Below are 26420 nucleotides of genomic sequence, written 5' to 3'. Positions count from 1 at the left end.
GCTCGCCGTCTGGCCCGACAGACTGGAAGTTATTAGACTGCTTGATAATCAAAAACGGCTTTAGTTTAGAAGCAGAGAGCTATGTGGGCTCACCTGTTGGTGGTCTGCTGCTGGTCAAATCTGTGTGCAGTGCAACCTTGTGCTCTGAAAATTTCTCAGAGGTTCCATTTTTTTTTTTTTTTTTTTTTTTTTTTTTTAACTGACACCACTATTGTCCTCTGTAGATTTGTGTTCATTTAAACATGTCTGTACCCGACATGGTCTAATGAGTTTGTTTCACCAGTCTGTATCCACCCTTATTATGACTCAGTTCATGTTTTTAACCCTATTGTATCAAGTGCTTTCTAATGGTGTCACGATGTCACCTGCCTTCCCCAGCCTTTCTTGGATGAGTTACTCACTGAAGGCCATTCATTCAATAGTGATGACTCCGCAGCTGAAGCACACTGCTGCTAATGCACTTTGTGTAAGCTAAGCATTTATGCTGATGGCACATCAGACTTTGGTTGCTTACTGTTTAACCCTCAAGCATCTATTGATTGATGTCTTTAAGAAATGTTTTCCACTCGAGTGTTAAGGTTTCTCCTTTGACAGGTTTGTGGCGCACCTGTCATGGCTCAACATTCAATAGCTGTTTTAAGTAACACTCTGAAATTTGGGAGAATATGTTTGTGGTCAAACCCAACATTAGATGAAAGGGTAGATATTGATTTCAGCTCTGTGCACATCCAATACAGAGAGGCTGAGGATCTTAGACATGTTGAGCAAGCTTAGCTCACAGACCAAAAAGGATGGTCTGTTTTTCACAATTGACAAGTTGGAAGTTTTTTTTTGCTGAAAGAATTAGTTAAAAAATTGTTTATGAAAATTGTTGCTAGTTAATTTTCTTTTGTTTGGCAATTCTATTAATCAGCTTTAGGTTAGAATATATTTGAATTCTGTTTTTCATGATGATAAATCGTAGTGTTTTTCTTTTCTGACTGTAGCCCAGATGAATGCCTGTCAAAGCATATTCACACAAACACTAGTTAGATACTTTAGTAACAGTATTATTCTTGTTGAATAGTTCAGAACTATTTGTATTACTATTTTTTATTTTTATTGGTTTCATTTAGTAGCTTTATAGGGAATTTTTGCAACAAGTACAGAGAAGCTGTGCATTAATATGGAGCTCTGGTAACATGTTCTGTCATTTGTCAGGTATTCAAGTGCAGACGCAAAAATCAAAACCTCTGTTGAATAAGTGGTCCCAACTCTGAAGTCAGCTAGATTTTCTCTTTCTTAAGAAGCTTGTGTATCCTCAGATGACTTTGGGACTAGTGCTGAAGTGATGGATTAGACTTCTGTGCAAGCATTACCTCAGCTCTCCTGCTTTCCAAGCTCGCACACACCCACACTCACACACACACACACAGACCTTTACAACTGTATAAAGGGCTGAGTACTGGCTGTTTTGCGCTTCTGCGTAGACATGCATTATGTTGGCCTAGTCTATTTCTCTTTTGACTACTGACGTCATTACGATCTTAAGTATCACACTAAATTTTAAGAATAGCTGCAGCGTCAAAGGCATAGGTATTTATTGTGACTGCATTCAGTTTATTTCCTCCAGGCTTTTGTCATACCTTTTTGTTCGAACCTAATGAGAATAGCTAGTCAGTAGGCACCGTTTGTCTTGGATGAAAATAAATGGAAGGTATATTGTGTGTTTCATGGTTCATCTCATTACCACAAAGCTTTTTAACAGCTCTAGATATGGTTGTTTGTGCTGCTTCACAAGCTAATGGATAATGAAAGTGATTAATAGAAATGCTTTGGCTCTGATACTGAATTTCAACCCATTTCCAGCAAATTATCATGTGGAAAAGTGTTAACAGATTACCCCTGTTTTATCAGGTCAAAGACAAATACAGTCTGTCATTAGACATCGAAATGCTTTGCACAGTTATGATTAACTGGATTTTGTCTGTCTCTTTTATGTTATTTCCTCTAACAGAAAGAGATTCAGGCCATGAGCCAGTGCCACCACCCCAACATCGTGTCTTACTACACCTCGTTTGTGGTAAAGGATGAGCTGTGGCTGGTCATGAAGCTGCTCAGTGGCGGTAAGTGCATACTGTATATCTTTAAAGGCTTTCTTGCCTTTCTTAATACATTGCTCTCAACTTCTACCTATCATAGTGAATGTCTTGATTCTGGACAGACAAGTTATGAATCTAATCATTTCCCAATGAAAAAAATTACGGTCAGAAAAGAGGATCCAGAAGATGATTTGATTTGAAGTATCCTGCTTGCCTTAAGTCATATTATGGGTGTCCAGAATTTTTTGGCAGGGCCCACTCATGATGAGAAAGGGGCCGTAGGAAGAGCTGGGCGACTTGCTGCCGGTGATGTTAACTGTGATTGTAGGGAATGTGACAGCACTGATCCTCACTGTGTCCTGAGCTGCAGTTCTTTCCGGGGCTTTAACTCAGTACAGTGCAGGAGCTAATGACAGGGCAGAGGTAATAACAGCCCGCAGGCTGGCGTCATGGCATCCATGTGGCAGCGCTGCAATTAACTAGCGAGAGGAACATGAAGAGGAGGCCATCATGGAGAGAAAGACCTCAAAAATGCAACAGTTGCATCTCCTTCTGATTGTATTATTCATTTTTATTTTCACCAGCAATATATTAAAATAAATTATTAAACTATAGTAAATAATATTCGTAGTTCGGGACCAAAATGCAAGTGAGAATGGCTTGTGAGGCCCCCTAAACACAAACAGCATGTATATGAAGGTGTCTTGCCAAACATTTGTCAGGCAAGAAGCAGTGGGCTCCTCCAACTCAGAGGTGATGACAGCCTAATGAGAGCAATGGTCATCTGTTTACAAAGAAACAAAAAACTGCCTCTCATCTCATGTTTGTCCTACTTTCAGTCTCACACGCTTAATTATACAAGCAAGTGTACACAGGTACATCCACACACTAAACATTTACAGTCTGTTTTTACCCCCCCTCGTTTTTCTCAGGCCCCCTGTGTAAACAGCGTCCCACTGTAACGGATAGTACCCAGGTGGCATGCCTGACTCCCTCGGATACACCAGAGTCATGAGCTGCTTGGCAGCCGCCTCGCAGCTGGGCCCAGGGCACAGTGCCCGCCAAGCGACGCTTGAACAGACGGCCAGCCTCCCAGCAGGAGCAGACACCGCTTAAGATGGCCCCTCTCGTTCCCCTTATCCCAGTTAAACAGAGGCCCTTGATGTTGAGTTTTATTGTGGGGAGTAATTAAATGATGGCCATGGCGACGTCTGCCATGGAGACAGACCTCAAATGAGGTCAGGTTTATAGACCATCACTCCACAGGGCAGAGTATACCAGCCCTGAGTAAGGCCAGCTCCTGTCTGTTTCTGATGGAGCATAAGATACCCTCTACGCTTGGACTCCATCCTTCTTGTGTCTTCTGCTTTTGAAAGACAGATAACAACTTGCCAGATGATGTGACAAAGCCCTCACATGCTTAGTTTTTGTTTGTAAAATGCATACTGATCGGGCAGCAGAGTACATTCCAACAGGTCTCATTCCTAAAAGAGAAGAATGCTGTTAGATCATACAGCAGTGAGACCTAATTCTTCTTTTAGTGTCATATGCCAAGTCTTAGCCATATGCCATTTGGACTAATTGTATGTTGCTGCTGTTCACCTGACATATGGCCCATTTAAAGATGGTATGTCACTGGCACATACCTAACCCTGTTTAACTCCGGAACCACATTTGCAAATTATTTCTAGTAAAGTAATGTTTCTTAGGTACTGTAAATCTAATTCTCAGTACAACATCCCAGACCTCATGTCATATGTTTTTCACCCAGATAAGTAGGACTCCAAAACTTTTAATCTTTGTCAAGACCGCCCTCCTCTCTGGCAAATCCATTCAAGGCCAAACCTGTAGAGCTGAGTTCTGATGTAGGCACAGGGCTTTTCAGGAAATTCCTGTTCTGAATGTGGCATGTGAACAACTGTTTCATTAGAGCACCGCATAACCTGTCACTGACTGCATTCACATCAGAGAGACATTCGCTGAAACCCACGGGGAGAGAATATGAGTCATGCCAAAGCAAGCAGGGGAATGTGTTCCCAAGAGATTAATGTGCAGCTTTCCCTGACCTACAATCACTGCTGCAGAGCTCAAAAGCAGATTGTTATTGACTGTTTGAATTTACCATATGAAAGACTCAAGTTCGGAGCCAGTGGACTTGTCACATCATCATGTGGCCCTCAGCTGTAGCCAAAATGCTGACAGGGAGCCTTGATGGTGACTCAAGGTCCACAGTTGAGACACTGAATTTCTAACATGTAAAATTACCTTTATCCTCTTTTATATCTTAATATTCTTTCCTTCTAGGAAATTATGTAACTTCAGATCTGATAGACGTGGCTGAGCCGACAGTCCTCTCTTCTACACCTTGTTTCCGCACCACCCATGCCTTGCCACAGCCCCTCCCATGCCCCGCCCTCCCTCTCCCCTTCCAACTTTTCTTGGCATTCCTTGTCGTCCTTTAGCACAGTTGGCACCAGCTCTCATCTCCCTTGTCCACTTCCCCCTCCCGCCTTGCTCCCCACTTTACTCTCTCACCTCAGCCTCAAACCCTCTTGCTCTGACCAGGAGAACAGAAAGACCTTAAAGGTGATGTTGCTGGATGACATAGAGTTAAGTCATAAACTCCTGGCTTTTACACCCTCACAGTTTTTGTATGAAATGCTCAGAAAAGAGAGAGTTTTGGCTAATCCAGCATGTAATTGAAATGATGAGTTGACATTTTTCCTGAGCATTTGCATGCTCTACAGCACTCCACTGTCAAGACTTCATTTATTCCCTGTGATTTGTATAAAGTCTTCCTCTAGGGGCTTGGACATGCACCTTTCAAGCCAGACCAGCAGGTGTAATTTGTCTTAGAAGCCCCAGTCTTTCCCATGCAGAATGAACCTTTGAATTGTTAACCTGTCAGTCAGTGTCAGCATGCTGAAACAGCCTAATGAAGCATGAAAAGTTCAATCAGATGAATCTGAAAGAGGCTGACAAGGCTGGCATTTAGTGATCCTCCAAAGCCTACATCATGCTGTGTATGTGTGTGTGTGTGTGTGTGTGTCTGCACTTGAGGATCTTTTCCCCTTAATGCCACCTCAGCTTTAAAAGTGTTTACTGTACAGTATTTGTCTTGCTTTACCCTCTTGCCAATTTTTCTTATTCCCTAAAGGACAAGTTTGGCATTTTTGGAAAATCGCTAATTCCCTTTTTATTTTATTTTATTTTTTTGCCAAGAGTAGATGAGACGATTGATACCACTCTCATGTCTGTGCAGTACAGCAGGTGGTTAGCTTACCTTAGTATAAAGACAGCTAGCCTGGCTCTGTCCAAAACATAATCTGCCTGCTGGCAATTTTTAAAGCTTAATGTTTGTTTAATCCACACTTCAGTTTTTGTGTGGATTAAACAAACAAAATACAACGTGTTAATTAGTGAGCTTTAGAGCTAGTGCTAGGCTGATTTTATTACCTTTGGACAGAGCCAGGCTAGCTGTTTCCACCTGTTTTCAGGTCTTTATGCTAAGCTATGTTTGCCAGCTGCTGGAGGTAGCCATATACTTAGTACTGTACTAGTGTACAGATCTCATATAGATAAAATGGGGCTGTAACTTTTAATATCCAGTCGAGTGAACAAGGATAAGGTCCAGCACATTAGCCACTTTGTCACTTTGTCTTCTAATCACACCTTCATTTGTTGGCTCATTAGGACTACATCTCCCCTGTAATTTGGACTTGACTCTATACACTTAGCCTCCTCCCCTTAGCACCCTTCTCACTGTCACTTCTTGTCACCTCTTCTCCTCCCTCCAGCCATCTCAGATGGAAGGAGATGAACGTCAGGCCGAGTGCAGAAGCACTGAGAGAGAGAGGAGGGACCCGTGTGTGGAGAACAGAGGGGGAAAAAAAAAATCAAACAGGCTGCCTTTTCTCAATGAGCTTCAAAGAGCTGTCACATCAGAGACGCGAGGCTGCACTCTTCTTACACTCTCCTCCCGGTTCTTGCCTATTCACTCGCTCGCATGCTCACATATGCACCCGCTATCTCCCACACTCAGACACACATCTAGGCTGCTTTTCCCGCCTTTCCTCGCTTGTCATCTCTTTGAATGGGTTTGTCTCTTCTCCTCACTGCTGAATCACATTTTCTGCTGTGCACTGTCACTGCACGACGAACCCGCTGAACCCATCGTCTCTCCCTCACTCCCTTCTTTCTCTGTCTCACTGTGTCTAAGACTCTCTGCAATAACACTGTCTAGTCTCAGGTGGCCCGTCATTGTCGGCTCCTCTGGGTAATGCAGCTAGTGCTTGTCTGAGTGCTGCAGGCGAGGACAGCCTGAAGTGATTGAGTAAATAAGTATCTTTGCACCACTAGTCTGGCACAGTTGCTAAAACACAATCAATTTAGTCCTGGAATTGTGTGGCGGACAGTGTTTCGGGACCTTGACAAGGCGATTTCCAGCTTTTGTTTGGAAGTGCTGCTCAGTGTGTGTGTGTGTGTGTGTGGCTCAGGGTGTGAGCAAGAGAGGGAGGGACCGATAGACAGTGTGGCAGTGTGATGTTTGTGTTTGTGTATCACTGCAGCACAATAAAGCTTGTCAGGCAAGTGGCATTCTTTTTGCTTCTCTGCTTTGTCCCCATTCACCAGTGTCGCCCAATTTTCTGTCATGCCGAATGCAAATACCGAAGCTCTTTTCAGAGAGATGTTCTTCATTCCGTGGAAAGTCGCACAAAGGAAATCATACACTGACAGCAGTCTGACTTTTCAGCCAGAGTGCACCTTTATTCAGCAGGGAGCTGGGCTGAGGGAGACGGGTTGACCTGTCTCTTTTGGCCCTAACCAGGCCAGGGTCAGTTATCCATTCACCATTCAGCCGGGGCAACTGAAGACAAAGACAACAGTTCGACTTATAGCCCCAAATGTAAACATGCGCACTTATCTTTACTGCAGATCTCTACCTAGTTCAGAAGGACTTGAACGCAGATTCAGGCTACGAATTCACACCCAGTTTACCTTATCTCTTAAAACCGTAGAGATCAGTTTGTATTTGTGAATTTGACTGTAGAGAGACTGTAATGATGATGTCATCGAGAGTTATATCCTAGAGCTGCTCTGTAGGCCTGCGAATAATGAAATGACTCTGACAGTAGCCATGGTGATTTTAACTGGCCACATTATCTGATTACCAGCTGTGAGCTCCACATCTAAATGAAACTCATTTGGATGAAAAACTTCAAACAAGAATCCTGTGAGTCTATAATCTCATTTAATGTCAATGGGCCAAGTTCAGAAATTGTCCTGTAATTACATCATAAATTCTAGTCTGTTTAGTCAATGAAACAGTTGTCTATGTTGGTAGATACTGGCTTTACTTTCTAAAAACATAGATTGCACAACATAAATTCTTCAGAATGGATTTACTCTATGAAGAATGCGTGGTAATGAGTGTTCTGATTGCTCTCCCTCCACCACTGGCTTGTTTTGCCATGACCAAATTAAAAGGTTATGGTGATGTTTATAGTTAAAGGACTTTGTCTTAAAGCAGTTAAATCATTTGCTTTTTCCATCAATAATATCCATCTTGGATCTTGGGCTGGAACTGGAAAAAAAGGTATTTGTGTACCCACAATCTAATTTATCCAAACAATACAAGATTGTACATGAATTATCTTGACTGAATGTCTGCCAATCCACCAGGAAGTATGTGTTTTCATAAATAAGTTTTGGTTTAGAGTAGGCATAACAAATGATATCAGCTGGCCTGAGGTGACTTCTCATCAATGCGGGAGCTTGATCATCAGTTAAGACCAGAAACAAGGCAATTTATTTACCCAAAGAGGCTGACTGCTGGATAGTTTTTGTTTCTCTCAGACAGTGATGTTGACAGTCACAAATGTAGTTTTCAACAAAGAAAAATGAAGCAGGACATTGTAAGTCTAGCCTTTTTTTTTTATCAACCATTGTCCTTTATTTGTTTTCCAGGCTCTGTGCTGGACGTGATCAAGCATATCATCTCTCGAGGCGAACACAAGACAGGCGTCCTGGACGAGGCCAGCATAGCTACCGTGTTGAAAGATGTGCTTGAGGGCTTGGAGTACCTGCACAAAAATGGACAGATCCACAGGTAACAAGGCCTGTTGTCCTCCACCCTGGTAACATAATTAAACTTACAAAGGACTTTTCATCACTGATAAATACAGAGGCTTTATCAGGCTTCACCTTGAGGGTTTATGGAGGAGAAATACATCAGTCCGCCCCTGACTTTTTTCTCTCTGGCTGTCCCGTAATAGGTCTCATACTAATATGTTGTCCTCTCACTTTGACCACATGAAACATTATGTATTTATAGTGCAGTCTGTGTCCATTTGTGTTTGTATTGACACATTTTTTTGTCAATAACACAGAAGTAACACAGTGCAGTCTACTTTGGGCAGAGGTTCCCACTGTAGGACAGATTGCAGTACATTAGATGAAATTTTGGATTAAATTTGCATTTTAATGAGGAGATTAACATTTTCTTGAGACTATCATAATTCACTGTTTTTAAAATACAGATCTCATATGAATATGTCATATTATTGATATATTCCATTTACATATAAACTTTCCTAATACCTACTCTCATGGGGATTAATCAATACATTTATTATCCTGATTATTTATATATATCATGGTTACTAATTGTATCATGTGCCTGTGTGTGTCCCTCAGCGATCTTGTCACATATTTCTTCTGTCTTGGTCAAAAAAAGAAAGTGAAGTCGTGGGCAACCAATGCAAATGAATTCATGGTTTTAGCGCATGGTTTTAATGCAAAGCACAAAAAATGGAAGTGATTGGTATTCTTCATTCAATCAGTCACATGACTGCACCCAGGAAGTGGCATTTTCAGACAGCCGCTTTCACTCCTAAAGGTCAGGGGTATCGGTGGGATCTGTATAGAGATAAGGCAGCATACTTCACCAGCTGGGCTGCGACAAGTGTTCCAGAAGAAGAAGAAGAATAGTTCTGAATGGTAAAAAATCAAAATGTCCATCTTTTATTAATGTTAGAGCTGTACACATGTATAAAAGCCCTCGGTTTTTTAATGAAACTTCACAGCTTTAAGTCTGAAACTGCTGCAAGACATCTGTAAATAGACTTACCACATATCACTTCTGAGCTGATATTCTGCAAGACTCACTATATGAATATGCATAAGTGGAATTTGTCAATGGCAGATTTGCGTGTCACAGGAAATGTGATGCTGAAAGCTCTCTTCTCCCAGCTAAGTCCCTGCTCTCAGGCTGTCACAATGAACCCAGTCAACACACTGACTGTAGAAGCCATCACACTACCTCCTCTGTATTTAATATGCATTACTTACTTTTTCATATGTCTCCTTTTTTTCTCCCCCTGGCACACAACACAGCCCGGGACAGGCTACATGTGTAAATAATGCATAGCTTTTCAGCTTGGTTAAGTGCTGAGCAGCTTTCAGAGTAGCATGCCAATGAGAAACAGAGAGAAAGAGAGAGGCTTGATTGAAGGCTTTAACCATGGGCTTGGATGAGGGATGTATTGTCTTCAGCCATGCAGCTAACAGGAAATGATATCATCAGCTCATTAACCTGCTAATTAGGAAACTGCTTTATGCTGCAGAAAGTGTAGGTAGAGATGTGAGGAATTAGCGTAAACACGGTTTACATTACTGTGTTAATTAAGAGGAAAGTCCACTGCGGTATACATCTGCTGCAGCATTTAAGTATCCACCTCCAGCATAATGTGACGGGGTTATCGGTCAGTGCCAGAGAGAGGGAAGTGTTTTTCCTGAATTAAACCTGCCTTCAACTCTTCAACTGTCTAAAGAGACACCAGAGAATCATTAATAGATCATTCATTCATCACATCTGTCCAACCCCAGGTTCTGCGGTGTGACTTGTGAAGAAGAAAATGTGAGGTAATCTCCCAGCACTGAAAATCGTTGACATGCTGAGAGCGGGGAGGCCATGGTCAGTTGATCGGTGTCTGCTGATGTAAACGCGCACATATGTGCTCTGTGCGTTCCTCCAGTGTAAGCTGGATCATATGAGTCGGAGCCTCAGGGCAGGGGTGATGGCGAGAGTCAAGGGGTTGAGGCTCTCTGAGGAGGGAGAAAGAGAGAAAGTGTCACATGATATGTTCCATGCAGCCCAGAACGGCAGAAAAGCAATTAGAGTCTTGAGGCCTGGGCTGTAGGCTCAAGCAGAGACATTTACCACAAGGCAGCAAACTGCTCCACCTCCACATTCACATCAGCTCGGAAAATCAGTGATTCAAAGGTGACACTTCCCCTCTAACTTGAGCAGCAGGTAGACACATGACAAAAGAAGACCAGTCTCATCTAGATTTTGTCAGTTGACTCTTAGAAAATGAGCCTGCACGATAATTATTGGAAAATGGTCTTAAAGTTGTGGTGACCTCCTACTCATTTTCAGAAACTTCATGTCTTCTGAGGGTACATGGGAAATTACTCGGTATGTGGTTTAGTAATGATCAGGTAATGGCTGTGGTTATGCTGCCTCTGGGAGCAGACAGGGTCTTGTTGTGAATTAAAGCAAAGTTGACAAAATAATAAAATAAAAATTTGATTTGGAAAATTAGATGAGAATGCAATTTAGAGGTATGGAAAAAGCAATCAACATACAGAAACAGAGGGAAGATATTTCTGTGGTCAAAGAGGGCACGATTAAAAGAGAGGAGGTATTTCATCTCCATAGGAGACCCATGGGGCATCTCATAAATCCTCTTTTACAGCCCTGTTAGGGGCACTGTGAGCCTGGCACCAGGATGTGATGTCACAGGAGGTGACCCGGTGGAGATGCAAGGTGCGAGGGCTGCCAGATGAGGATGATAAATCTTCTTGACAGTTTCATAGCTTGGCTGTTCCCACCTGGCTACTGCCTGGCTATCGTTTCAGTAGGTCGTAAATACGAAGAGACCACACGCATCTTTTTTTAATTTTCAATAATTTTTGGTTGCCCAACACCTCAGTGTTTCTGGCAATATTTTGGATAAGTTTTACTGTACTTTAACATGTAGAAATAAGTAGAATATGTCAGTTATTCTTCAGGCTCAAGCCCACCTATTATTGTCGCATATTGCTGGATGACTAGGAGGAGTTGGTACTTTAACTGCAGGTTGGCTTTTTTCCTCTCCGCTACAGTATTTCTTTGAACTTGCATGGTGCATTGTGTCACCACCTCCTCCCTCCTCCTCCTCTTCCTCTCCCGTGAATGTTAATGACTGTCTGCACTCTGCAGCCTTTTTCTCAGAGCATTACAATCTGCTGCAGTGAACCATAGCCTCCATGGTCCTTGAATGAGTGCAGGAGGGATGCAATCAGATCGCCTTGATCACTCTTTGTGAATGATGCAGCTCAATGGGTTGTCTGTAATCTGAGTGGAGCATACGAAATTGAAATTGCAGCGTAAACTAATATTGACGTAATTTCTCAGAGATAAGTTTTAATTGGTGAACTTCAACAAGCTGAACAGCAGCATTTCGTGACTGCGGGGATGATGATGTCATACAGAGACATATATAAATAGTGAGTCCTGAAATAACTCGAGCATGGCTCTGATTAATAGCTTCAAGCGCTTCATTTGGGTAAAACTCGTCTTGATGTGAACCCACAAAGTCACTTACTAATTAATCTAAAAGCTGAAAAAAAAAAAAAAAGTTGTCTGATGACGTGATCCTTTCAAGTTTCGATCCTGATTTTTAACCACACTATGAAAGTGGCTTTATGGATGGAAATATTTCAGCTACCACTAGATGGAATCCTACTGACTTTGGTGATCCTCTGACTTTTCCCCTAGTGACATCCTAAGGTCAAAATGTAAATTTGTGACTAAATACTATACCTGCAAAACTACTGAGATTCCTATCGGCCTCAGGTGTACTTTGGGTTTAGTGCTAATTGTCCAAAGCTAGTACGGTATCATGGTAAACTTAGATAGTAAACATTATAGCTCCTTAACATCTGCATGTTAGCATTGTTAATGTGAGCTTTATCTTTGCTTGCCAACATCAGCGTTTAGCTCAGTACAACCTTAGAGAGCGTCTAGCATGGCTGCAGACTCTTGTTACTTACAAGAGAACTAACTGGACAGTGGTTGTGTAAACGAGGGAAAGTATTTTGGGATACTTCCAGACTTGCCTTTCACTCGCCTCAGGTGGTCCACTCTGCCCCTCCCCCCAAGCCTTAAAAAGCAACATCTCAGATTACTAGATGTAAATCATCCCAATTGTATGTGCTAATACCCAGGTTAGAGGATGACCATGCCCTCGATGTCCAAGAAGTAGGGAGCACAAGAAAGGTGGAAGATACTGTGACCTGATGTCACCTCACTGTTATGTGAGGGCAGCAAAGTCACAGTGGGACAAGCCAGAGAGCCCTCAGAGCACAGACGTCTGTACAGCAGACATTTCGAATGGTGCTTTTTCAAAGCCACTAGCAAAGGCTGTCATGTCAGTTTTTCATCGACCCTTTCCCATCCTTTGCATCAGCCCTAGTCTGACAGTTACGTAATTGAACTTGTCTAGACGCAAATGCGCATCAGAGTTTTGCCACTTGTAGCACACAGACAGCTCTTTCTGTCTGAGCTGATAACTGCAAACACAGTTTAGAGAAGGCACTGATACAGTCGCCTAATACCCTGCCCTCTGCAGTATCCCAGTCTGCTTCTGGTTACTTTTACCACCCCAGCAGCCGTTTTGCCCTGCAGTGGGAATGCCATCTTTTGCTTGCCGCCTATGGTCTCAATATGTCACATATGCTCCATTTCTTCTTCTGTGGCTCACTGTTTGCCACTCCCTACCCCTGTCAGTTCGAGATCTGTTGGTATTTTACTGGAGCACTCTTTGCAAAAGAGGCCTCTACACCAAAGTATTCCATAGCATTTGAACAAACATCTGAACTGTGACCTGCATGCTCTTGAGTCCTCTCAGTACATTGTGTGTCTTGAGTAGGTTGCTTGTAAAGATCGCACTTATAGCCTTGTAGCTGCAGGGGAGAGAGTGCTCAAGCCAAACTGCTAACTCCACCTCTTTCATTTTTTTTGCTGCAAAACTGGGGCCTCAGGAAGAGTCCAGGAACCCAGGTAGTATTTTCTTAGTGATCCAGGGAAATTTTCAGCATGCATTTCACATTTTAAGCATGTGAAAAGCATTCTAGTCTGAGTCTTTCCAACTACTGCATTTATCTCTGCAGCATTCGCCCTCTAAATATCTGGTGTTTGGCACGAGTTGATAATCTATATGAATTGAATTATTTGCCCAATATAGTGGTAAAGTGAGCCTTTGTTTCTTGGAAGCTGTGCCATGTCTGATCTCCAAACCAGTACTCCAAAGACCAGTCTATTTTTACATTCATTGAGAGGAGTTAGTTTGCTGGAATGATCCAGCAGCATTTATCTCTCTTCAAAAGCCACAAGATTTTTACTCCAGTGCCCCCATCTGGCAGCAAGGCGAACTGCTCGGCAGATGAGACTGCATCTCTTTTGAATCTTTTGTCTGCCTGTCAGTATGGTTTTAAGATTTGTCTCAGGGTAATTTGTAAAAAATAAAAAAATAGCCAAAAAAACCTGTTCAGAAGATTTTTAAGTCAGTGTAATGGTTGACAGTGTTCTGGGGCTTGTACCACTTTGGTGTTCTTAGCCCTGTCAAAGTCTTTCTCGCATTATTCTCATGAAATGTACATTCACTTCCTGAAAGGCTGGACGGCAGAAAGAGCTGACGGTTGTCCTCTGTGACACTGCTGCCATGCAAACTTTTTATTTCCTCGCCTTTCACTTGACCCCTCGACTTTATCTCTGAAAGTCTGTTGCTATGACAACTCTGTCTGGCTGGTGAGATGGCACTATTCGTTCTGTGTGTGGCTTTCTGTGCTAGTGAGTGCGAGTTCGCAAAGAGGCAGACAGGCAGCCAGACAGCTGTCCCTGCTGAATCCACTTATCACCACCAGGGGAGGCTGAATAGGGTTGGACAAATTAACCACAGACTCTGTGAGTGTGTCATTAATAAAGTCTTTAAAAAAAATAAAAAAACCTGTCAGAAAGAGAAAGGCGTTGTGTTGTACCAAGACATATAAAACACGGCTTTTTTGACAAGTCATTCAGAAGCAATCAAGTAAGGAAGAGATCATATTCTTGCACTGAGTTAGTTAGGTTTTCACCCTTTATGTTTACTATTTAAACTATGTGAGACACTTTATCACTTGAGCTTTGACAGCTCCCTGTGAGAGGCATTTATGTAATGTACAAATTTTTGTGTTGTCTTTCGCAGAGATCTCAAGGCTGGAAACATTCTCCTAGGGGACGATGGTTCAGTGCAAATTGCAGGTATTTAGCCACAAGGCAGCACCACCTTCCAACACCTGTCACTAGTGACCCAAATTAGGTGTGAAGAAGCAGACATTTCCCTCACCTGTGCTGTGAGCCTCATTTACCCTTTAGACTGCTGGCTCTGTTCCAATCTCTTTGTGCATTTCTGCACACGAGGCCCAACCTGTGGAGGAAAATTCACCTCCTTGATAATGATTTTTTTCCCCCCTCTCTTTCATCTCTTCCTTCAGACTTTGGCGTCAGTGCCTTTTTAGCCACAGGTGGTGACATCACTCGAAATAAAGTGCGCAAGACGTTTGTGGGAACACCATGTTGGATGGCCCCAGAGGTCATGGAGCAGGTAACCATGACTTTTAATTCTTTACTGGCACTATTTTAGAAATCTGAGCTCTAGCACATTATCTCTAGAATGACTAAGCACTCTGCAACCACACAATAAGGCTCTTGTACCTGAGTTTATCATAATGCAAAAATGAAACTATTCTGTGACCAAACGTGACGTTTTAACATCTTTCTCAGTACAAGATAAAGAAAGAACTGTTGTGTGTAATCTGAATGTGATTTCTGTTTATTCAGGTGAGGGGTTATGATTTCAAAGCAGATATTTGGAGTTTTGGGATCACAGCTATCGAGCTTGCCACAGGGGCTGCACCTTATCACAAATACCCACCAATGAAGGTGAGAACGCTGTGGAGCAATCTAACAAATGCACCTCTGACTTGCTATGGATATGACTTGTGAAATTGCAGAGTTTAGTGTCATGTGAGTAAAAGCGTTTCTGGTGTCTTCAGGTGTTGATGCTGACGCTGCAGAATGACCCTCCAACCCTGGAGACCGGCATCACAGACAAGGAGATGGTAAAGAAATACGGCAAATCCTTCAGGAAGATGGTCTCCCTGTGTCTACAGAAGGACCCAGAGAAAAGGTACCGATTGTAATACCCTTACATAAAGTCTTGTACAACACGTAATACTTTGCAGTGGCTTCCAGTAGATATGTTTAATCAAAGGCGTCAGTGTTTTTGCATCATCTGCAGTATGCTAGTTATGTGCTTATCACCAAAAAGCATGTGATATGTGTAGTTGTGGACAATCAGTTTACAGTTAATGGATCTGATTACTTAGCACATGTTCAGCAGAGCAGCATATAATGGCTTTTATTGTGCAGATCACAATCATTTTGTTTCATTATGCTTCAGTAGTTCTGTCAAACCTACTATCCCAAGTTTTTCAGCCAGCGGGAGTATAAAAGCTGTGACAGTGAAATGAACAGGACTAATTCACTGTTATTCTGCTGTTTTTCAGGCCAACATCCTCAGAGTTGCTGAAGCATAAATTCTTTCAGAAAGCAAAGGTAGGTGGTCGAGCTCCCCATGGAACTGAAACAAAATCAGTTAAGCTGGGCTCAGACTGCAGGAGTGTCGGGCTGATTTATCCCTAATTCACCCCTCCTGACAGTCGGAGGAGAAGCCTGGGCTGGGATCTTGGTCGGTACCAATGTTCGGCCCAGATTATCTGGTGATGTGAGGTGTTTGTAGATCCAGTCTTAAACCCCCTGAACTGCTTGCACACTCGTTGGGGCTGTCCCAATAATATCAAACATGTTTGATATTTAGGAGTTAAGAGTACTTTCACAATAGCCAATGAGAGAGACAAGTCTCCAAGGAGAAGGAGACTAGCACACAGGAGTTGACACTCTCACTAACATGATCTAATCTTAATAATATCCTTTAGTGTGTAATGTGTCATTATTTTTCAAATCTTGTAGTGTGTGCATGTTTGAGATCAGAGAGAAGATTATCTGTGAGTCTTCTCCTCATGTGTACAATGTAGCCCAATTTCAAAATCAGTTGGATTTGAAAACTCCTGTAGTCTGAGCCCGGCTTAACACAATGAGTCAGCATCAACCCTGTTTCTGGCACCGGTGGAGCTGGTTGATGAGTAAAGGTCTGAGCCTGCAGAAGTGATTGTGTCTAAATTTCCTCAGGTTAACGTCCATTTAAAATTAATCCGAATGCTCTGAATGACCACGGTTTGTTTTTTTTTTCCTAGAGGTTTTGAAATGATTGAAGGATAGTTTAATGTTGGAAAAGGAGAAAAAAAAAGAGATGAAAATAAAGCCTCTCTCCGAGGTGTTTGTGTGAATCAGGCTACTTCTCACTTTGGGCTCAATTCGCCGGTCTATCTGACCCAAACTGAGGTCATTGCAGCATTCCTCTCATTATTGGCCGAGCAGAGCTGTTTCTAACAATGGCAGGGATAAGCAGTCTAACTCCAGCCTCCGGCTACCCAGTACCCTAGCAACTGGAACAACTAGAGTGCTGGCTCAGCATGTCACACAGCCCAGATACAACCTGGCCGATTTGCTGGACATGACCCTGGTCAGCAGCAGGAACCCCAGTACTCTGTATGTACAGCAGAGGGCAGACTTTATTATTATTGTAGAACTGATATGTCTCTGTCTCTGTATCAGACTGCAAGAGGGATTCAGATGGCTATCAATCAAGCATATGATTATTGTTTTGCTATTCTGTTGATGAAGTCTGCTCATTTGCCACTAGCTGTTGGTAACAAGTTTTTTTTTTTTTTATGGCAATAACATTTGCCAATTTGAATTTTTATTCCCAAATGAAATGCCTACCTTTTGACAAACAAATATAATAAAGATGAGATTTCAAACATTTACTGACCTTATCGTTAGAGGGAGACTGTTTGATAACCTGGGAGCCAGGATGGAAAAAGCTCAGTCAGTTTAAAGTCTTGCACTTTGAGCCAAGCACAGCCAGGAGCCCTTGTTTTGATGACCCCAGAGGCCCAGTGGACTTATATGGGGTCAGCTGCTCATTCATACAGTATGTGGTGGAGTCAAGTTCTGTGAAACCATAAGAGTAATTGGAAGAATTTTGAATTCAGTCCTAAATTTGTATTAAATTTGTTTAGTATTGTGGTCAGTATAATAAAGTAACAGGGATTTTGAAGTGACAGCCTTTTCTCTCTTGCCTCTTGCAACAGAATCACGAGTATTTACATGAGAAGTTACTTCAGAGGGCGCCCACAATAACAGAGAGGTCAAAAAGGGTAAGACTACAAAGGTTTATAAATATATATTATTTATATATAGTTGTGGTTATATCAAAATAAATTAAAATTTTCAGTTACTTGCTAACTAGATAGTTTTGTGTATATGTGTGCGTCAGGTACGTCGAGTGCCAGGTTCTAGCGGCCGGCTGCATAAAACGGAGGATGGCGAATGGGAATGGAGCGATGATGAGCTGGATGAAGAAAGTGAAGAGGGCAAAGCAGCTGTTGCTGCCTTAAGGGTGAGATGAACCTGCAACTCGTTTTTTTTTCCCCTTTTTATTCGCACATTAACACTTTTGTTACACTCCACACGTCCTGTCTTTTAATCGCTGTACTGTTTAAATTGTCATTCTCATGTCTGTGCAGTAGCATGTTTGTCTATTGTCTCTCCACTGAGTCTCCCCTGTATGTGTGTATGTTCTGTCTGACGGCGAAGGAGCAGCAGGTGAAGCCTGTTAGCGCCCCCAGGCGACAAGTGCGCTTCTCCTACCCACTCGAGCTGCCTGCGTCCAGGGTTGTTCACTTGCCACAACAATACAGATGGCATTCCCCTAACAAGGAAGGACTCTCTCTGCACGTGCTAGCTAGGGAGCATGTGACAGCTAGGGAAGGGCAGGAAAGACCCTTTAGGGAGACAAGAAAGTGGACAAAACAGCAGATAACCTTTGTTGTTAGAGCAAGGGTTTTACAACGTAGAAAGAAAAATCCTGTGTAAACTATGTCTAGTTACACAGATAGTAAAATGTATCTTTAAAGTTGTAATTAAACAGATTATCAGGCATCATCTTGTCTTTTTGTTAAATACTGTACACATTTGCCTTAAATGTCTTAGATTTCCCAGAGAAAATCTGTGCACCGTTAAGCTATTATCCTCCACATAGTACTGACTTTGTTCTACCATTACATAACTTTACACTAACCTATCAGAAGACAGCTAGCAATTACCAGGCTAAGTTATGCAGTGGGTTTGTTGAAAGAAAAGGTTCACTGCGTTGTTTCTGAGCAGAAATCTGCCCATGCTGTACATCACATGTGAGTGGAATTTGACCCACAGGTTAACCTTGTCAGATCCCATTAGTTAGTACAGAAGGCATCTTTTTAAAGTCAGCTATTTTGTCACATGGGAAATTAACAAATACGTGATTTTCACTGAAAAATAGCATCGACTGTGGGGTAGTTTTGCCCGTCAAGACATAAAAGACAACTAGCAATTCACAAACCAAAAATTAAGCTTCATAATTTACTGCAAATTGGAAGGATTACAATTTTTTTCCCCGCGAATCATCTAGATGGACAGTTTGCTTTGAGAGAGCATTAAAATCAAAAGAGTGAGAGTTACCTTTCCTGGAAGCCATCTGTATTTTCATTTCTCTTTCTAAATCACTTTTTATTTATAACTGACTAAATCACATTTAATCAATACAAGCCAAATTACTTATCAGTCCTGTAAGTGATCTTCAGTTTGAGCTAATCACCAGCAAGGATTTCAAATTTTACAGTATTTCTGCTGCTTTCATGCTGCTTTGTTACTGGCTACTTGTTGGCAAACTGAACTTTAAATTCTTACATCAGCTCTGCTGGATGTTCTCTCTCAAAACTGCAATGAACTGAAGCTCAATAATTCAAGTAATCCACTTTTTTTTTAATGCCAATATGAAGTGATGGCTCCTCTGTCCAGAAAAATAAATATTTTTATTACTAGACTCTGGAGCCTGGCTGAGTACCTGTGTCTGTCTGTGCTGTAAAAACCAATAAGTCTCCACTATAACAGCCTGAATACCAGTCGCTTTGTCTGAATCAGACAGCAGAGTCAGACATCAGACATCAGCCCAGATACCACATCATGTCCTCTCAGTCAAGTCAGTTTGTCTTCATTTAGGCCTGCAAGGCTTCTGTCTGACTCTACGTTGCTATGATTGGTGAAATTTTAAACTTTTTGTTTGACTCTGTAACAGTGTGACTTTTTTCTGACTTACTCTGCTTCTTAGCTTTTCAAATCTAAAACGTGAAGGAAAACTGAAACTCCACATACATGTCTTCACTCGTTTACCACTCAGTTACCAGCATAGTCGTGGATGATAGGGGTATAATCTTATATCTTTAGAGCAATAAACGCTTTATGGTTTTCTGGTGACTGTTTTGTGCTCATTGATTTACAGTGTTGTTTGAAATAGCCTAACACAACCAGAAATCTTGAAGGGAAAGCCACCCTGCTGGACACTGTATATATTTCTCCCCCACCAAATACGGTCATATCACCCAAACATATCAGCACCAGTCAGTGAACGGTATTTGAAGTATTATTAGCATTTTACACCTGTTCCCACTGTAATGAGATCAATGTGTTCACCTTAAAGGAGATGATGATAATCTAAGTGAAGCGATTAAATGAGGCAAGTAAACGAGTGAGCTGTTTTAATCCGTTTACCTCCCTGGCTTTCTGTGTGTTCTTTGCATCCATGCGTGCAGTTTTTGCTTTGCCAAAAGCATCACAGTGAAATCCCTCTCTGAGTGTCGTCTTCTTTGATCTGTTTTTAAACAGTCACCGAGAGTGAAGGAGGGATCCCAGAATTCAGAGGTGAGTCTCAAACTCTTTCTGCAGTTGTGTATCTGGACACTGGTATATAGCTTAAAGACCAAGTTTACAGTTTTGTCCATTTTTGAACAGACTCTTTAAACTTTTAACGTTTGTATTTTCTCCCATGTGGAGCCAGAATGGAGTAAATGGTGGAGAAAAAAAAGTACAGGTTTTGGCACATTTCAGTCCTTTGGGTGAAGATCCTGCAAGTACAGAAGTCACTTCAAATCTTATTTTACTCCTAAGAGTAAACTCAATAAGTCAGCTGCCTTTTTTGCTCAGACCAGACAGTCTGAATGTAAATGCCTGTTTTTAGGTACTTAAATATTGTTTTCAAATAAATACTAAAGTAGGGAGGAATCTGAACGGAACTCTGTTTCTTTCCATTAACAGTTTGCCTTCAGAGCTGTTAAGCTGTCTGTATTACTTGCACAGGGATGTGAAACCATGAATACGATTTGCTGAAATTTCTCCTGTAGGTTTTCCAGACTCCCGAGCCTTTAAGTACTCAACTCCAGCCGATGGCCGCAGGTCAGGCAGAACTACCTCAGGCTGCAGGCCAGGTTCCACTGCAGCCCACACCAGTCAACACTCAATCCACTGCCCAGGCTGCATCTCCCACACCAGCCGCACCCGCTGCTGCTGTTCCCACACCGGTCAGTCTGACCCTGCTCAGAGCATGTTTTCCTTCTGAATGCTTCGAATTTGTCTATCATCTGTTAACCACTGGTTTTTTTATGTGATTATTTCCTTATTCTACTCCAGTAAATATGGCATTTATTTTTATACTGCAATCCTTCTTAAATTAGTTGTTTGTTTTTTAAATTAATTTTGTTTTTGACAGGCTCCAGCTGCTTCAGCGGATGTTAAGGCTCCCATTAGTTTGGTATTAAGGTTAAGGTATGTTTACACATTGTCACATAAAAATCAGTTAACAAAGTCTAGGTTTCACCATCCCTGTGTACCTGATGTCTTTGTTTTGCTTTGTTTTTTAATATATTGATAGAAATGACTATTTTAGTTGAATGGAGTAAGTCTTCAACGTCTCACCCAAACATTCAATGATCAAGTTAACTCCTCTGATCTGGTTTCTGTTTCCTTTGTCCCTTCAGAAATTCAAAGAAGGAGCTAAATGACATCCGCTTTGAATTTATGCCAGGGAGAGGTAAGCGGACTTTCTTTGTTAAGCCGGTTTTACCAGTCGAAACCCAGCCTCTGTATCATGGCATGGTGTTAACAAGGAGTATTAAAAATGAGGTTAAGACATGTTGGCTGAGGATGCCACATTTTGGGGTAATCAGTAAGTGAAACTGACAATTTCTACCTTTTGGCAAACTTCTGTCTGCGCCTCAGCTTTCCTTCACAGCCAAAATCTGCTTATTTAAATATTTATCAGAAGTTAGAAGAGAAGACACAGTTCTGTTTGGATTATTTTGGAGTGCAGTGAACCCAGCTATTCGGATGTTGTGAAACTTATTAAGCCACTGTGGTACCTCGTTAATATATATATATATATATATATATATATATATATATATATATATATATATATATATATATATATATATATATATATATATATATATATTTATATATATATATTTTTTTTTTTTTTTTTTTTTAATAACACTTTTTTGGTCCGCTTGTCACAGTCGGTCTCTCATGCCCTGACTTTTCAGACACAGCAGATGGTGTGTCCCAGGAGCTGGTGTCAGCAGGCCTGGTGGACGGGAGGGACTTAGTAATAGGTCAGTGATTAAAAACGCATTATTTTCTTTTCCCTCAGAATATTCATCTGAAGGTTAAAAATTGTCTTTTGATTTTATGTTTTAAAAAAAGGCTGTATTACAGCACAATACACACTCTCATTTTCTCACATTGGGCCTCATGCACAAACCATTCACACAGAACACATTTGTTCTTAAGTGGCACCTACGAGTGATTGAATTTTCTCATACCTCCAATCGTTTCTTGTCTGATTTTCTTTTATTGTTATCAAGTCCTTGCCCACGGGAACATCCTGCATTACAACACCTAAAAGTGCAATGTCATCTTCTCTATAAAGCGACGGTCACACCATAAAGTGACATTTGCTCGTCCATGTGAAACAGGTGGGGTTGAGTGACTGCACGCGGGGCTAGTGGTGAGCTGCTGTAGCCATATCTGTGAACTCGCAAGCTGGCATGTCAGACCAGTGCTATTCAGTCACAGGGGCTCCTGGAGCTTTTCTCTGTTCTCTGTTCTCTCTCTAATGTCCTATTTACATTTCCCTGCCATTTTGTTCACCTTTGTAAACCATGTCATTTAAAAAGTTTGCCTATGTTTAATTGACTGTTAGCAAACTTCTTAGCTTAACTCAGTCACTAATGGGACAATAAGTTTGCACAATTAATTCAAAAGATGCTTTTTGTGCCATTGTCTCATATCTCTTAACTGTCTGCCGGCCAATTTTTACTCCAGCAAATGTAAAATTTTCCATTTTGGACTCTCCGGCTCTTCGTTCCATCAAAGTTCTGCGCTGTCGGGACCGCTTGCTATTTGTTGCCCTCTGCAAATTTCGTGCGCCGAAGTTCACCAAAGTTGAACTTTAAGCAATCCTGATCGTGCATTAATTTCTCCTTCTCCAGCGTCTGATCTGGAAGATTCCATCGGAACAAACCAATTTCAGCGCAAATTTTCGCGGTTTTAAATCCTGGTGCAAGCAACCGTTAATATTTTCTCATCCATCTCCATGACTCCATGAATGGTTTTGGGCACCATGGATCCATCAACTGACGCTGCTGCATTTGTTCTGTTTTTGTGATTTCCAACAACAGTATTTTCATTGGTGAGACATTCTTATTTTTACTCTCTTGTGAATGAAACTTTCCCATGAACAGAGTGGCACAGGTACACCTGTATCACAGTTTAAAGACATCGGTTGTGCTAACAATGAAATCTCACCAGCGCGGACCTCCTCATGAACAAGTGGCGTTCTTCAGGTTGAAACAAGTTTGTACAGTTAACTCCAGAGATCGAGCTTAGAACACTATCACGAAAATGCCTCAAAAAATTGTTGCATGAGGCCCGGTGTGTCACATTTTTTCTCATGTTTTCTGTTTTTAGGTCTTTTGTGAAAGTAGTTCAGGATTTTTTTTTTGTTTCTTTGTTTCTCGTTGGACTGAAACATAGTTTTTCTTTTCAGTTGCTGCAAATTTGCAGAAAATAGTTGATGAGCCTCAAGCCAATAAAAATGTCACTTTCAAGCTGGTGAGTGTAACATTTCGCGTCATGTATATAACAGATTTCAGCTGCAGCTGTCTGAATAAACTTTAGAAGTTGTTTTTAGGAAATCATTGATACTGTGTATGAGCTGTTTTAATTGCATTATAGTTAATTAATCTAACAAAATAAGTTACAGATGAACTGACAATGTAGTGACAAACTAGATGTAAAGCCAATTAAAAAAATGTTTATCTTGACACACACTGTCAGTTGTAATGTGTCACTGCTCAAACCATTTTTAATTGTTCCCTACTGTTTTCCACAGGCTTCTGGAATTGAGGGATCTGAAATACCAGATGACGTCAAACTGATGGGCTTTGCTCAGCTCAGCATTAGTTAAACTGTTGTTCTACCTGGGACCGTGACTTGCCTAAAAAATGTGAAAATTGAAAAAAGAAAAAAAAAAATAGTTTAATGCATTTTTTTTCTTTCTATGGCTGTAAAGAAACCACTACTGCCAAAGAAAACAGTACCGTTTTGTCACCATAGGATTATAAAATGCCGCCTCGTTGAATTAGGTGGTCGGCTGAAGTATCAGAACGTACAGTATAAGAATCACTCAAAAGAAAAAAAGTTTACAGTGTATATGTAGAAGGATGCAAGTATCTACAGCAAACAGTTTTCATTTCCCATTCTGGTCTCCCTCTTTCTGTTATCTTCTCTCTCTAATATGTGATGCATTTGCACAATCTGAACTAACACCCTTGAACCCTGATAAGTGTAACAATGCCTTATATTCATCAGAACTACTGAATGCACGTTTTGGGGAGGTCCCCAGTTACCATATGGAGCATTATGTTGTCTGAAGTGTACAAATGTGGTTTCAGGTGCTGGTGTCAAACTTTTTACTTTGATTTGAACAGAGAAAAGCTGCAGCTTATTGAGCAAAACTAGAATTAAAACTTTGTATAAAACCTGAAATATTCTCTCACGATGAGTGCTGATGCGATGTGGCACAAATATAAGGCCAATTTGCTTTTTCAGAAAGATGTGAACACTCCCAACAGTAAACAGTCTTTAAAGGATAAGTTTTAATTTGTGTTTTCCTTATAACCTGCAGCTTAATCTTTAAAAATGTGTCGCCAATACATAGTTTAAGTTTTTTCTTTAAAGCCAAATAATTTTCTGAAACTCCTGGGCACTTTAGTTTTTATGAAATGTTATTCAAACAGAAGTAAATAGTGCATTTGTTGAGGTCTATTTTCAGCTGTGATACAATTGGTGCTTTTACAGCATTAGCATAATAAGTAGACTAGCACCAGACTTATCCTTCTGATATAAATCTCTATTAATTCATGCAATAATAAAAGTGGAAAAAAAAGAAAGAGTAGAAGATAATACTTTTGTTTTAGTTTTTATTTTTACTCAAAACGGATGTAGAATGAAATCAGAAAGAAAACCAAATTAGCCTTTTTTTTTTTTTTTTTTCGCTCTTGTGAATATGAATATTCATTGAAAGTTGTTATGAAGTAAAATGTTTAACAGCAGCTGGAACCACACGTTGTTTGAGCAGATGTGTCTGTCTGTTGGTATTAGTTTGTGTCTGGAATCAGTTTCTCAAATTCTTTAAAATAGAAAAAAAAGACTTAAGTGCATATTTGTTTATGTGGATGAAACTAGTACTTGATTTAACCTCTAGTATGTAAATAATGACATTTGGCTTTGATTTGTTTTTATACTGGGTGTTTCACTCTTGGCCTTTTTTCTGTCCTATGACACAATTGTGGGTTGTAGCGCTGCATGAAGGAAGACGACGACGACACTGCAGATTTGGCTTTGAATTTCCTCGTTTTGCAGGACAAACTGTGATGACGTTCATTTACTTTTACTCATAAAAAAAAAAAAATTCAGCTTTTCACTTCTTGCCTTTGAAAAGTTTGAATTTATTTTGCCATGGAGCCACAGCTGTCCTGATGCACTGCTCAATGCTTGTCCACCCTAAATTTCCTCAAATTCTGAGCTGAGTAACATCAAAATTGTCTCCAACTCTTAATACCAAGTGGAGGCTGTTTACAGTAACTTATTTTAACCCACATCTCATGTCATAGAACTGCTTTATCACTCATGAAGCTTTTGTGTTTTTTTTTTTTTGGTTGTTTTTTTTAATGCCTAAAATGAAGATTTCACATCCTCTGGTTTTGAAAAGCTCAACTATGATTGTAAACATTTTGAGCGATCAGAAATGTGTTTTGGATTCAGATGAAAAAGGCTGTTACCAGCACAGATGTTACATCCTCTCAGCCACAATTTGGATGTTGTTTCTGCATTAATGACATGGCTTGATGACAAATGTGCATCTCACAGTTACTGGCACTGACGGCAGCGGCAGGTTCATTTAACACTCTGCTCTATTGTGTAGATCTGAAATGCCAGCAAGGTTTTACTGTTTAAATTGGTGATGTGATAATGTCATAACCCTCCAGATGCCATATTGAATGAATTTTTTGCTTGCAGATAAAATGTTAAGAGGAAATCTTTGTATTTTGACTTTAAACATGTAAAATTTTACGCTAGCCTTAAATTGAAAATGACCAAGTGTAATTTTCTTTTCTTTTTTTTTTTTTTTGACATAACGTCAAGGTTTTGATTCAGATTTTCAGTGTCTTTGAAATGTAGTTCTTGTTACACGTAAAGATACCTGAAATAAAGATACACAGGTGTGTCCATCCTGTCTTCTCCTCGAAGGGGAGCGATAAAGTCAGCAACCCAAAGTTACTCCTAAGTTTCTAAACTGAAGTATTTGGTGCCATTCTCCTGGTTCAGTCTGCGACTGCCAGCAGACAAGGACAGGATAGGTGTGTATGAGCCTTGAGAGAAGTGTGTGTGTGTGTGTTGCACAGATTGAGCCCTGCTTCTAACAGAGTTGAAGATCTAATGACTTTGCTCTCATCCTTTCTCCAACAGTCTCCACTGTCCTGCTTACATGTAGTCTAACAAAGCTGGAGCAACTGAACAGATGACCGAAAAAAACTCTTTTGTCCAGGCAATAATTTATCAAGGCTGTAACATGTTTGAATTTTCCACCTCTTTTCAGTTTTTTTTTCCCCACTCTTTCATTTGCTCTATTT

At 40.9% G+C, this 26420-nt stretch overlaps 1 protein-coding gene across 1 annotated transcript in view; it reads left to right on the top strand.

Annotated features, from left to right (window-relative positions):
- The window catches only part of oxsr1b (oxidative stress responsive kinase 1b), a 38426-nt gene extending 12408 nt beyond the window's left edge, over positions 1–26018 (top strand). Inside the window, exons 3-18 of the mRNA XM_041065875.1 lie at positions 1997–2105; positions 8049–8190; positions 14372–14427; positions 14661–14770; positions 15007–15108; positions 15222–15355; positions 15735–15783; positions 17442–17507; positions 17627–17749; positions 20053–20088; positions 20568–20744; positions 20933–20988; positions 21201–21253; positions 21768–21836; positions 23273–23337; positions 23618–26018. Of these exons, the coding sequence (XP_040921809.1) occupies positions 1997–2105; positions 8049–8190; positions 14372–14427; positions 14661–14770; positions 15007–15108; positions 15222–15355; positions 15735–15783; positions 17442–17507; positions 17627–17749; positions 20053–20088; positions 20568–20744; positions 20933–20988; positions 21201–21253; positions 21768–21836; positions 23273–23337; positions 23618–23692 (1422 nt within the window). The 3' untranslated portion in view covers positions 23693–26018. The remainder of the gene's footprint in view (positions 1–1996; positions 2106–8048; positions 8191–14371; positions 14428–14660; positions 14771–15006; positions 15109–15221; positions 15356–15734; positions 15784–17441; positions 17508–17626; positions 17750–20052; positions 20089–20567; positions 20745–20932; positions 20989–21200; positions 21254–21767; positions 21837–23272; positions 23338–23617) is intronic.
- Positions 26019–26420: the final 402 nt, after the last annotated feature.

This window comes from Toxotes jaculatrix, chromosome 20 (assembly GCF_017976425.1).
Source record: "Toxotes jaculatrix isolate fToxJac2 chromosome 20, fToxJac2.pri, whole genome shotgun sequence".
NCBI classification, from domain to species: Eukaryota; Metazoa; Chordata; class Actinopteri; family Toxotidae; genus Toxotes; species Toxotes jaculatrix.
The sequence above is the reverse complement of the archived record's forward strand: the minus strand, read 5'-3'. Positions and strand labels throughout refer to the sequence as shown.